Below are 14,296 nucleotides of genomic sequence, written 5' to 3'. Positions count from 1 at the left end.
TGTATCTGCTGTGTAGACAATGCCAAAAAGTCAAAATAAGCCATTTCAGCTTAAGCTATGCAATTAGCATAGCTCATGTTGTGTAGCTTATTTTGAGTTTAGCACTGCTGTATAAATGTGCCCACAGGGATCAAGCCACCCAATTTCCCTGTAAAAGGAACTGCTAAGCCTATTGTACAAAGGGGAAAATGAGGTACAGGTAAGTTCAATGATGAACTGCAATTCAGCTGGTGAGTCAGCAACAGAACCAGGACTAGAACCTCAGTCTCCTGATTTATGCTATGCCCAGTAGACATGTTACCTAAATACATATGCTTAGGCCAGGCCTACACTAGACCTGGAAGGTCGGGTTAAGGTACGCAACTCCAGATACTTAAAATACATAGCTGGAGCCATCCTCACAGAAGGAGGCTGACGGGAGCAAATGCTCCTGTCGGCTTCCCCTACTCCTCGCGACAGCCAGGAGTACTAGTGCCAACCAAAGCTGCCCTTGGTGTCCGATTTATCCGGTCTTAAATAGACCCGCTAAATCAAATGCCAGAAGATCGATCTCCGGCAAGACAAGTGAAGACGTGGCCTCAAATGTACTTCCTGAGGCTAGAGAGGTGTCTCTGTGTAATACTGCAGACACGACCTGATAGCCTTTCCTGATATTTCAGTCTGTCAGCAAGTGCAAAAATGCACAAAAATGAAAAAGGTGTTTGCACAGTAGTGGGAGGTTGTTTTTAACTCACTTGCCAAACCTCTTAGCACCTCAGAAATAGTTCCAATTAAGATTTCAGCAGGTTCCAATTTTATCCATTCTATTGCTATGAGATGTTAATCCTAGCTCTTTTTGTATTCATTGTTTATAAAAATGATGTGGGTACCACATAAAATCTGGCTGTCCAAAAACAGAACTTGAAATTTGCAGCAGTTATCTTGTGGAGAGGCACAACATATTTATTCCCCCCCCCCCCCCCCCACACACACACCCTATAAAAAGTTCATGTTTTAAATGCAAAGGCTGCTGTTCAGCAATGGAGTTTGTGAATCACTTGGCTGAGTAGGACTCCACCATGATATGAAAATGCTTCCTGCAGCTAGTCCAATGCCTGTGATGAGCTTTGTCTTCATGACACCAAGATTTATCCTGGCTTTGCAGGTTGCAACTGCTCAGATGGAAGTGCTCGTTGTTAGCAAACCAAACTCATCAATATTGCCAACAGGCCTAAGTGCATTAGTGCACTTATCAGCACGCAAAGGTACTACTCAATCTGTGTGCATAAATGATGGGCTTTTTACATGATTGCAGCAGTTGCACCTCCAAATACTATAGGTACACTTTTGGAAGCCTTCGGTCCAGATGTTGGACAACATTGTGAGAGATGTAGAGCTCTACAGTTAAAATCCTCTTCAATTTATCAGTGTGATACCACCTTCCCACCAGACTTCAGATCTCTTGAGAAGTCACACTGGTTAGTTTCATACATGCCCACTAAGTTTTTGTGAGAGTCAAAGGCTTTAATGCAGGGCTACTCAACACGCAGTCCACGGGCCACATGCGGCCTGCGGCCCATTTGTTGGTGACCTGTGGTGCAGTTTGGGTTTATGCAGGGCTCAACATGTGGCCCACGTGTGTGAGCCAAAACAAAAAAGTAGTCAATATAATGATCTTCTGTTGATATGTGTTTTAGTAGCTAAGTTCCTGGACTGTCATTGCTCATTAAAAGTGCTGTCATATGGGTGGAAATCAGGTAAATATTGCATTTTATTAATATCTGCAGAACTGAATTAAATGGGGCCTTTGTGTTGTATAGTCTTGCCTTAATATTTGTACTCATGCCTGTCAGTGTGAGAGATTCTATTTACATATATTTGCATATGTATATGCAACCACACTTAAGTTGTGGCCCTCGGCATGTGCTGTGAGTATCATTGTTGCCCCCAGGGCTTCCAAAGTCGAGTACCCCTGCTATAAAGGTTACTAAAGTTGTTTAAATTATGGCCTAATGGAACATGCTCCATTGCGCAGGGGTGGAAGAAAGGTTGGCATATTTTAAAACACATGCTAAAATGTTTCAGTTGCGTGTCAAACAATGGAAGGAATGAAGCAACCCTTTATTTTTCATGCAAGTCTGTGGGGCTAGTATGCTATGAAGCTATTGGAAATGACTGAACAGCTACCAACAAAGTGAACATGTAACCATTATTGTTTTAATTACCAAACATTGTTCACATATGGTAAAACCCAAGCTTTATTAATAGCAGCCACAAAACTGCTGCTGAATTCAATAGGGCTGGGATTTCTCCCCCCAATGACAAATTATGGCCCCAGTGACATCAGTGGTAAAACTGGGGCCACAATTTCCAAGGGTATTTAGGTGCCTAAGACACAATGGACAGCTACTGGGATTTTAAAAAGCAGCTAAGAGGATTAGGTGCCTAACTCCCATTTACTTCAATTAGAGTTATACGCCTAGTTAATTTAAGTGCTTTTGAAAGCCCCACTTGGTGCCTTATGTGTGTCTTTTAGCATTGAAGCACCTTCGAAAATGTGGCTCTTGACCTTTACACTGTATAATATATACCTGGGAAGGAGAGCATTTGGGGAACAGATACTTTAGAAAAAATATATTTGCATAGTATCAATATAAATGCAACACAGTGCAGACTTTTAAATCCACTTCTACTAGAATGTGACCTTTAAGAATCAAGACTTTTTTTCAAAGTTGGGTGCAGGAGGATTCTCCCAGGAGTCATCAAACCAATACTTTTATATCCTCCATTTGAGCCTTATTTGCAGATGTAGTCTTGACTCCAATGGACTAGAGAGAGTGGCTTTATCTGAAAACATTTCCCATATTAATATCTATAATAAACTATGTTCCTCATCTCTTATCCGCTCTTATATATTTTACCAATGCATGCTCTCTAGCACTGAGACGAAAGGAGTTACTATGTTTTTCCTTTGATGCCAACAAAGAGCTAGAACTCTGCTTATATAATTGAGGATACTCTGGTTGTAAACTTTAGTTTCCACTAGCATTGTTATTGCAACCAGAAATTGAGACTTTAGGTAATGTTGTGCAGCATGTTACTTGATCCAATTTCTTGCATTTACAAAACTCCTTCCCAAGTTTTTAGGTGAGTGAACCATGGAGACCAAATGGGAGTTGGACATGAATCACTGGACACTAAATTATGCCCAAAGAAACTTTTTGAGACATTGTTATATCAGTCAAAGGGTCAACTGCTTTCACAGTGTTTATGAAATTCAAGACATAGCTTCAGGTCAGTGCCTGATGTTTTGAGAGTGAAGAACATTTTATATACTTTTGTAGAGGGAATTGTGCCAACACTGAAACTGCAACTTGCAATGAATTATTAGATTCATAGAGTTTAAGGCCAGAAGGGACCATTAGATCATTCAGTCTGACCTCCTGTATATCACAGGCCATTAAATTTCACCCAGTTACCCCTGTCTTGAGCCCAATAACTTGTGTTTTACTAAATCATAACTTATGTTTGGCTAAAGCATAACTTCCCAAAAGGCATCCAGCCTTGATTCAAAGAATATAGCTGTGATCTCATTTTTACTGATATGATTGTTGTATGCACATTATATAGAGTATGAATAAATGACAGACTTCCCCTTGTAAATTCAAATGTTAATAATATTACTAAGGCCCAGAATCTCAGATATGAGTTCTAGTTCGTGAGTGCAGATGCATTCGGTCACAAAGAACTCTGCCTTCTTTTTGCACCCACAATGAACTGCAGATACAAATGTTACTAATTACCAAATATCTACCAGCCTTTCTGAGCTTACAGAAGGTGATGAATTGCTCAGCTACTAGTATGTATTCTTGTTCTGGGTATCCTTAAGCCTCTGATTGCCAGATACTAGAACAGAACCCGGGTGACCCTGTACAGGTCATAGCCTCTGAAGAATCTGGAAAAGGCCACTGTCAGACTGGATTCTGAGTTAGCTGGACCACTGGTCTGACCCTCTATGTTCACTCTTAACTGCATTGTGGGTGAACAAATGCAGGGAGAAAAACTGCATCCATAAGAATGGAGGTTGGGGCCTAACTGAAAACCGAGTCTTTAGCATACATACCTTGAGTACATTGGAAAAGAGAAATTTTATGGGGCCTCAATCCAAGATATTTGCTTTTGTAGCTGTGGAGTTTAATTGGTGTAGTTCCACTGTATTAGAAACATGATAGGATGCTGAAGGCTGCAGATTGTCTGTATAGTATGGAAGTGGGCTCTTGCACACTATTATGTGTGAGGCAAGTCCATAGTGGGGGGGAAAAGACTGGAAAATATGCTATTAAATGGCCCATTTTATTCACTCTCACATCCTATGTAAAGGCCAATGTGGAATTATGAAGACTCCAGCAGTATTGGAAGAGGAAAAGGCCAAGTCATTTTCTGTGTTTTCCTTTAGAAAGACACTGTACTTTTCAAGCTATAAGTAAAAGACCCTTTGCTTACATGTGTAGATTTTATTAGGTTTTTTAAATGCTAAGTACATGAGACTGGTATAGTCTTCTAACATGGTTAGAAAGATAGAAACAGACAACTAAGGAAACAAAGGAGTAAGAGTGTTTATACATAGAGCCGTGCACAAAAATGGGTTTGTACTTAGAGCCCTGTATCAACAAAAATGAGTCACAAATATTCATGGTTATAAAGTGGATATCCACAGATTTGCAGGGCTCTATTTATGTATCCACATTGGAGAGAGTTTGCTTTTTCTGTCCACCTGCTCAGTCATAATAACCTGATAGCATGGATTGTTTATACAGCTTTAATCTGGATGGAGGGTCATAAGCAGAGCAGGTTAGAAAAGTTTAATTGAAATATATTTTCAATGCAAAGCAGAGAATATTTTCACCAATTCTTGTGAAAATACTTTTGCTTTCTGGCCACCTCTACTCAAGAAAAATCAACAGGAAATGGTTCTCCTGCAGAAACAGACAATTCAAGATACATGGCTGCCTATGTCTCAAGTATCCCAAAGACTTTTTATGGAGCCCCTGTAAATGCTACTTAAAGAGCCAGATGTTCAGCTAGAAAAACAGATCACACAGCTATGCATGTCAGTCACATGTCCTCCATGCATATTGACTGTGGCTAAAAAAAGCTGATCTTGTTGCAATAGGAGATAAAAGAGAGAGCCCAAGCTGCAGATCATCAGCCCTGTGAGTAACAAGAGCAAAGGGGATATGGAACGTAGAATTTCCAGCCGAGATGTGTCCATGTTCTGTAGTTACAAATGTACCTTCCAAAAGAGATACTGACCGGTGCTTTTCAAAAAGTTGCCATTCTGCTGATCATCAACAGCTCAAAACACTCAAAGCCATTTTCTAACCTGTTCTAAGTAGGTGAGATCTATTGACTTCAATGGAATGCACCCCTGGCCTGGGTTTAGCCATTGATCATCATCCTTAATCCTCAGTGTGCATGCTCATTTTATGTGTTTTGCCTTGTGTATTACAGTAGAGGTTGAACCTCCCTGCTATAGCACCTTCAGGACTGGTCCAGAACCAGGGAATTTGTCCAACTAGGAAAAGTCTACTTTGCCCTTCTACTCCTGGCTGCTAGCTTCCCAGGGTGCTGCTGCTCTTCTCCCCACCCTCTGGAGCGCCACTGCTTCAGTTCACTGGGGCACCCCTCCACAGAGCTCTCAAGCTCTGCTCCTGTGTTCCAGGGCTCCATTTTTCCCAGTCCTGCAAGGCTCCTGATCCCAGCATGCAGTTTTTTCCCCAGGAGTGCTCCAGCCCCAGGTTCACCAAAGACACTGGAACATAGAAACTGTCTATGAAAGTTGAAACAATAGTAAAGAATAAAATTGTGAGGCATGTAGAAGAACATAATTTGTTGGACAAAATTCAACATGGTTTCTGTAAAGGGAAATCCTGTCTTACTAATCTATGAGTTCCTTGAAGGGGTTAATAAACATGCAGACAAGGGGATCCAGTAGATATAGTATACTTAGATTTTCAGAAAGCCTTTGACAAGGTCCCTCACCAAAGGCTCTTGTGTAAATTACATGGCCATGGGATAAGAGGGAAGGTCCTTTCTTGGATTGAGAACTGGTTAAGACAGGAAACAAAGGGTAGAATAAATGGTAAATTTTCAGAATGGAGAGGGGTAACTAGTGCTGTCCCCCAAGGGTCAGTTCTGGGACCAATCCTTTTCAACTTATTCATAAATGATCTGGAGAAAGGGGTAAGCAGGGAGGTGGTAAAGTTTTCAGATGATACTGTTGCCGGCACACCCGAGGGAGGCAACAATATCGAACTGTTTAGGATAGTCAAGACAAAAACAGACTGAGAGGGACTCCAAAGAATCTCACCAAACTGAGTGATTGGGCAACAAAATGACAAATGAAATTTAATGTGGACAAGTGTAAAGTAATGCACATCAGGAAAAAGAACCCCAACTATATGTACACTGTGATGGGGCTAATTTGGCTACCACAAATCAGGAGAGAGATCTTGGAGTTATCGTGGATAGTTCTCCAAAAACTTCCACACAATGTGCAGCGGCGGTCAAAAAGGCAAATAGGATGCTAGGAATTATTAAGAAAGGGATAGAAAATAAGACCCAGAATATCTTACTGCCCCTGTATAAAACTATGGTATGCCCACATCTTGAATACAGTGAACAGATGTGGTCTCCTCACCTCAAAAAAGATATGTTGGCCTTGGAAAGGGTTCAGAAAAGGGTAACTAAAATGATTAGGGGTTTGGAACAGGTCCCATATGAAGAGAGGTTAAAACGACTGGGACTTTTCAGTTTAGAAAAGAGAAGACAGAGGGGATATGATAGAGGTATATAAAATCATGAGTGGTGTGGAGAGGGTGGATAAAGAAAAGTTATTTATTAGTTCCCATAATAGAAGAACTAGAGGACACCAAATAAAGTTAATGGGTAGCAGATTTAAAACTAATAAAAGACAGTTCTTCTTCATACAGCGTGTAGTCAACCTGTGGAACTCCTTGCCAGAGGAGGCTGTGAAGGCTAGGACTATAACAGAGTTTAAAGAGAAGCTAGATAATTTCATGGGGGTTAGGTCCATAAAAGGCTATTAGCCAGGGGAAAGAAATGGTGTCTTTGGCCTCTGTTTGTCAGAGGCTGGAGAAGAATGGCAGGAGACAAATCGCTTGATCACTGTCTTCGGTCCACCCTCTCTGGGGCACCTGGTGCTGGCCACTGTCGGCAGACAGGCTACTGGGCTAGATGGACCTTTGGTCTGACCCAGTACAGCCGTTCTTATGTAGAGGAGGCTGGATTAGAGAGGTTCAATTTGTAGTAACAGGTGTTAACCACAAGATCATCATTTCTTCCCAAACCCATCTCCCCCACCGAATGGATTCAAATATAGGCAGTACATGCACTCTCTCTCATTCTTTGCTTATAGGAATAAGAATGATTTGTGCCAGGGATGGTTTGCAAGGACCATTGCTCAAGCCAACTAGCTGCCCATAGGTAAATAAGTGTACATGTTAATCACCCCGCGTTCACATTAGCCACGTCTAGTTACAGCCCTCTGCAAAGTCAGTCACAAAAAACCTTTGGAGATGCTATTCTTCAAGTTGTGGGTGACTGAGTAAATTTGGAGTAGCAAACATATCCTCCAACTACTGCCAGCACCCTTTTTGGATTGCACATTGCAAGTGAGAATTTGAAAGAACTTTTGTGTTTAGAATGCAGCTGAATGACATCAAGTTTCTTTGTGTTATTTTTCCCTGCATTTTTGACCAGCTGTCATAAACACTGAAAAAACACAAAGTCACACGCATTGGATAATTTTTTGTTCATCTTGTTTTGAGATCTGTTGTTTGGCGATGTAATAGCTCTGTTATTGATACACACTAAGTCAGTCTGGAGAATAACTTTCTGACCAATATCTCTGAAGTGATTTTGTATGTGCATAGCTGCAGGAAGGATTTTGTTACTGTCTGTGTGATTCATGTGTAAAAGAAAAGTGCAAATGCAACTGGCTAAGTGTTACTGATAAATGGTTTTGAGGTTTCTGATTAACTGGGACTAAAAACAGGTGAGAAAATTAAACACAGTTTCTTGCTCAGGTCTTCTGGAGAATTTGCCAGGGAGCATGGCGTACATTAATAACTGCTTATTAAATTAAATCAGGATTAAATCAGGGTTGGGGAACCTGCAGCCTGCGAGGCTGCCATTCCACAGCAGGGCAAGCCAGTGTGCATGCTACAGTCAGGCAGCGTGGGTGCAGCATCGGTGTTCTCTCTCTTCTGTGTGGCTTTAGCACCAGCATCGGCTCCCCATGACTGGCGGAGGGAGTCCTGAGCCTCGCAGGCGAGATCAAGGCAAACTGGGGGCAGCATCCGACTCACGAGCTCTGCCTGGTGTGGAAGGAGGGGACTCTGTGCCAGGAACTGCAGTACAGGGAAGCTCTGTCCCCAGGGCTGGCTTGCAGATTCTGCCTCCATTTTTCAGGGAGCACGGTGTACATTAATAACTGTGTGGAAGGGATTAAATCAGGGGTGGGGAACCTACCTGGCGGCAGGGGACGGTGCAGGCCAGCATGGGACAGAACCACCTGCGCCCCCCTGGGAACTGTACCAGGTAGGCACTCCTGTCCCTGTCCCCTCTTGTACCCCACTCCCACACTGTTCCTGCACCCCTTCCTGTCCAGACCACACACCCCTACCCCAATCCTGCATCCCCTTCCTGCCCAGACCTGCCCACCCTGCTCCTGTAGCCACCACCTGCCCAGACCCCTGCACCCTCAGCCCCTTTCTGCACCCTTGCTCCCACCCAGACGCCCATCTCCAGCTCGCTTCTGCATCCTACCTTCCACCCTATATGCATATCTCCACCTCCAGCCTGCTCCTCCACCCCCCTCCTGCCCCGACCCTGCACCCCTGGCACTCCCGTCTCTAGCTTGCTCCACAGCAGTTCCCTCCCACAAACTGAGCTCCTCATTTTTGGTCCCACCCTACAGCCTAAGGGAGTCCCACAAAATCTATTAGCCCCAGGCTCCCAAAGAGTTAATCAAGTCCTGGGGGGGAGACCTTGATTCTTGGTGCACCCCTCCTCCAACATGGGACGGGACTGTGAGGGGAACCCTGGCACCCTGATTTCCATGAGTGTCTTTTTTTTTCTTATTAGCCAGGGACCACTACTGATTTTTCTGTGGGCCAATAGCCCTCAATCCAAAAGAAAGGTTTCCCACCCCTGAAATAAATAGTTCATTTTGAAGTTTTGCACACACAATAACAATCAGTTGATATGAAGAGCATCTGCCTGTGTTAATTAGAGGTCTCAAATGCTTCTTGTAATAAAGATGAGTAAATAAGTTACCCTTCAGCATTAGATACCCTTGAGAATTCTGTTAAGAGAATACTGAGTGGTGACAGGCTCTAGCCAATCAAGATTTGTTGGCATTCAAGCACAATGAGTGATCTCTAAAGCAAAACTATAAAATTATATAAATACACTTTTCCTGAAGCTCTAGCACTAACAATCTCTAAAGTGGAAAAAATACTTACTTTCTAAAGGCAGAAATTTCTGCTCATTGTTACCTTCATTATTTTAATCGAGAGTTACTTCACTTCAGTAGCTTACTTCACTTTGGTACAGTTGCTCTGAATTTACACTGGTATTAATTAGGAGCAGCAGAACCTAGCCCTGTAAATGCACTGAAAGTTATGCAATATACTCAGTATGCTCCCGTCCTATCACTCACCTTCCTGGGTGTTCCTGCAGTACCTGGTAGACACTTATCTGGAATGTTTCATTATCAAACCGTTCTCGGATGTAATCCTTATATATCCTGAACTCGGCAGCAGTCACTGCTTCCCCTTCCGGGATCCTGGAGAGATCAAACCTGAATTCCCGATGGTGATACCGCTGATGATGGAACTCTCTGTCATGCTCCACTGAAACAGAAATTCAGACTATTAGCCTCTCTCTTTTGTTCAGTTTCTCTATCAAGTCACTTGCAAGTACCCATTACAGAAGGAGGCATGAATATTTGACTACCTCACTTCATTCTGCTGTAAATGTCATACTAGGTTTAAAAATGGGTATAGGATCATGAGCTTTTGTGGGTAAAAAAAACCCCACTTCATCAGATGGGTTGGAGTGGAAATATAGAATCCGAGATACATATAACAGCAAAAACAGTTGCCTGTCAATTGTAGGACCCTTGTTAATGAAGCTAATTAAGTAGGCTAGATGTGTCCCATTCATAGCTATTGATGTGAAATATGAATGTCAAAGGCATGGGAAATTGCCTTTGTAGTTTTAGCACACTTGGCATATGAAACTAGTGATTTCATTGTCTCTGAAACAGTTTTGCTATCAGGCAGTGTGTTCAGTGATGCTAACTTTTGTCTTGTAATGATTTTTGGCAAAGCTCTGCTTGATAATGCTTTCTGGGCATTTGTCACTAACACGGTACTTGTCACTAACACAGTACAATCTGCAGTGTGAAAGATCTGAAAGGGAAGGTTGAGATTTTTCAGAAGCACTGGCTGTTGGAGCAGAGTGAGGCCGACACTGATTGTTTCTGGAAATCCCAGCAGATGTTCTGGTACGTAAGACCTTTCTCATGTGAGTGCCCAATATTCTGTGCCAGTGGATTTTGTTACAGAGTCAGTGAAGTTACAGAATTTTGTTGCACAATGTCTTAAGCTTTCATTTGTAACTCATTCCAGCCCATCAAGGGATGTGACAAAACCCTGTAATGTGAGTGATTCCTAAGTTTGCAAATGACACCCTGTAACCATAGGTTTGAGATGTGTAAAGTGTCAAAATCATCATCACAATGTTAACTCTGAAGATTTCAAGCTTCTCCCCCAACAAGCCTTTTACCTCCATCTCTTCCAGTAAAGGGGAGGAAAAGTGGAGACACGTCCCCTCCCAGATGTGAACATTGATTCTGAAGCACCAATAATGCAAATCAATTCCAAACCAGTGAATGTCAGATCTCCATTTCACACTACTTTACTGTCCAAACCACTGGCTTTCTCACAGCAGTTCTTACATTGCAGTAATGGGTTTTCAGTGTGTGACACTTTGCAGACTCAATATGTGAGGGCAGCACAATTGAATTTAATTTCAAAATGTATGCAGTATGCCTATTTTATCATTAATTTTCACACTTAAAGCATTGTCTCCCCTCCCCCCCCCTTTTTTTTAAACTACTTGGAGCGGCTGAAGTAGCTTGAGGAACTTGCCACTAGAAAATAAAAGCAGGAGCCTTGCTGCAGAACTTAGGTCTGACTTGGTACAGACTACATAGGACCACAGCTAATATTCGCTTGCAATGTATACTGTATCTGATATAGCAATAGTGATAACAACTGTTTATTATCTGTACTATGGTGATGTCTAGAGACGCTGACTAAGATAAGGGTTACGCTGTGCTAGGGCACTGTACAGAGTAAGAAGCTGTCCCTATTCAGAAGAACTGACGTCTAAATAGACAAGGCAGAGAAAGGAAGGTTGGGGAAATAGGCACAAGGAGGTGAAGTGACTTGCCGAAGTTTACAGAGCTTGTTAATGGGAGAGCTGAGATTAGAACTAGGACCTCCTAGCCATTAGTCCAATGCTCTGTCCACTAAACATCACTGCATTTAAATGCACAACCTCGGTAATTAATATTTTCTTGGCAAGGAAGGTCTATGGGCCCTGTTTTCTTCCGACAGCAGTTTTTACACTGATGTCCTTATTCCTGCCAAAATGAGAGATCCAGTCATCAGTGTAAAAATTACTATTTAAATTCACAGTGCTACATTGTACAAATGTTTAATAATATTATAGTTACCGATGAAGCACTAATGAGGCACTCTCTTGCAAAGGGAATGGGTTGTGGATAGTCTTGTGGAATCAAATACACATGCACAGAAATGGATTCAATACTGTTTTACAGTTGATTTTACATTCCTCTTCACTCTTACACTATATCTACTAATAGTTTGATGATGCTCAATTTACTGTGATATGGTAGCCTTTAAGGGACACACCATTACAAATGACAATAATAATTGGGATTCATCTTAATGAAGGCTTTTATGTATCTACCCTTCTCTACTTCTAACCTCTCCAAGACAGAGGCAGTGAATTTCAGTAAATGCTTTAGTATTCTAAGCATGCCTTGAATGAACACAGTTACTGCTCCAAAGTCACTCATTCTAATCCCATCTCTGCTGCTGACGCCCAGTGTAGCCTTTTATAGGTCACTTGGTCTCCCTATAGCTGAACACAGGGTGTGGTGTGAGAATTCATTAACGATCTAAAACTCTTTGAAGATGAAAAGTGCCACATGAGTGCTAAGTACAAGATTATTAAAAATGCCTTGCCTGGTTTCCTCGAAACTATTCCCAGCAAAATGGAGTTCACTGTTAAACTGACAGAGTATAATTTCAGCCCCAATGAAATTTGTTTGTGCATAAATTATAAGGGAGGTTTTTTTTAAGAGATGTTAGAACAGAATGGATCTCCGTTACCACAACTATTGACTGACTGATAGTATATTGGGTGTTTTAAATTATATTTCTGGATAACATCACTGGTATAGTGTCAGAGAATTCCAAAGACAGAATCTACAGATATACTGCTTCCAAAAACACTTACGGATGATTTTTTTCAAAGGAAGAAGCAATAGGTGTGTTTTTAGGTAGGAGCACTGTGTATCACACCCAAGCACCTTTTGAAGATGTATGTGTGATGGCCATCATCTTAGCCAATACTTCAGAGTGTGAACTGGAGAGTCTAGATCTGAAGCATCGGTCTTTATAGCTTGAGTTAAAGAGCTAGGCTCTGTAGCTAGGAATTATAACAAACCAGTGTGAATTGGATTTGGTGATCAGAGTGAATACACAGAGGTGCGTCTACACTGCAGGGCTTAACTTGAAATAACCTATGCAATTTGAGCTATATCAATTGCATATCTTATTTCGAAACAGCGTATTTTGAAATAGAGCACTCTTCCTCCAACTTCCCTTATTCCTCGTACAATGAGGGTTACAGGAGTCGGACATTATTTCGAAATAATTGACTGCTGTGTAGACACAGACCAAGTTATTTCGGAATAGCGCTAGTTATTTCAAAATAGTGTCGCAGTATAGATGTACCCAGGGTGAGCAGCAGTACTTTCTTACTCTGCCCCAGAACAAGCTTGTCCTGAATGTTGAAGGAATATGGCTGTTCAAAGCCTGGGACAGTCATCCATGTGGGTGCAGAAATGGCTGTTTGATGCCTGTCTCACTAGATACAGAAAATAAAATTCTTACGACTGCAACTAAAGCATGCATTTCAGCAACCTCCACTGTTGAGTCCTATGACGATTACGTCCCACTACTATGAAAAATGAATGGGCCAGAGCCATGAAGTTAAAAACCCCAAACTTTGAACTTTCCCGAACTTTGGGGATGTTTGGATATTGGGTTTTGTTTTGGGCCATCTCTCGTGTTAAGAGAAACATTCCTTTGGCTACATAGTCATTAAAATCATGAAAAATGTGGATATGTAACTGAAGAAAGAATCCCAAGGAACCCATCAACTCAGAGTTTATTGGTTTTCCCCCTTTTTCTTTGCACTCTGGATGTATTTGCTGAACCAAAAGTAACAAATCCTTTCAGAACTAATTTATGAGAAACGTTGACCCTGAATCAACATCTGTTAAATGACTGCAGTAAATCTTATTACATAATTAAACACCAAAATCTATGCTAAAATAATGCTATAGTTCTGACTTAATCTCATAAGTGCAAGAGATTTCCTAATGAAGGCTGAAACCCTATCCTTAATTCATGCTGCTGCGCTTTGATATTTGTGCACATGTGGTACAGTATAGAATATTATGCACTGTTTGTTATACCCCAGCAATACCATAAGCATAATGGCATGAGGTGAGCAGGGGAACTCTGAGTTTCCTCTTTTTTGGTGAGTGTTAGACTTTTGACAATACTGCAATTTGGCTGTTTTTAACTAATTGCCTGGGAAGTGTTAGCTGGAAGTATTTTGTTAAGAAAAAGAAAGAAAAAGTGGTCTAATTATATTTGAAAGGTGTTCACTGAAACATGAGACAAAAGAATTGTTATAGCTCTTATGCATGTGGCTGTAGTTTCTCTTTTAGGCCCATAAAATATCAGTGATCCCTGCTGACACAACAGACCATAATGAGAAGCTTTGAGTCATTCTGAGACGATTTAATTGAAGGGGTTCATGAGCCATTATATTTCAGTGGCTGTCTTGGAAGTCACAGTGGCCTACCTTGTCTGTGGAAAGTTGTTGAATACAGTTAACGAAA

The 14,296-nt window shown here is 41.6% G+C and overlaps 2 protein-coding genes across 3 annotated transcripts in view; one reads left to right on the top strand and one right to left on the bottom strand.

Moving 5' to 3' along the window:
- The window catches only part of SPO11 (SPO11 initiator of meiotic double strand breaks), a 410,938-nt gene that overhangs the window by 301,013 nt on the left and 95,629 nt on the right, over positions 1-14,296 (top strand). The window lies entirely within an intron of this gene.
- The window catches only part of BMP7 (bone morphogenetic protein 7), a 61,235-nt gene that overhangs the window by 23,805 nt on the left and 23,134 nt on the right, over positions 1-14,296 (bottom strand). The window contains exon 2 of the mRNA XM_006125345.4: positions 9,725-9,917. Within this exon, the coding sequence (XP_006125407.1) occupies positions 9,725-9,917 (193 nt within the window). The remainder of the gene's footprint in view (positions 1-9,724; positions 9,918-14,296) is intronic.

The sequence above is a fragment of the Pelodiscus sinensis genome, chromosome 18 (genome assembly GCF_049634645.1).
Source record: "Pelodiscus sinensis isolate JC-2024 chromosome 18, ASM4963464v1, whole genome shotgun sequence".
In the NCBI taxonomy this organism is placed as follows: domain Eukaryota; kingdom Metazoa; phylum Chordata; order Testudines; family Trionychidae; genus Pelodiscus; species Pelodiscus sinensis.
The sequence above is the reverse complement of the archived record's forward strand: the minus strand, read 5'-3'. Positions and strand labels throughout refer to the sequence as shown.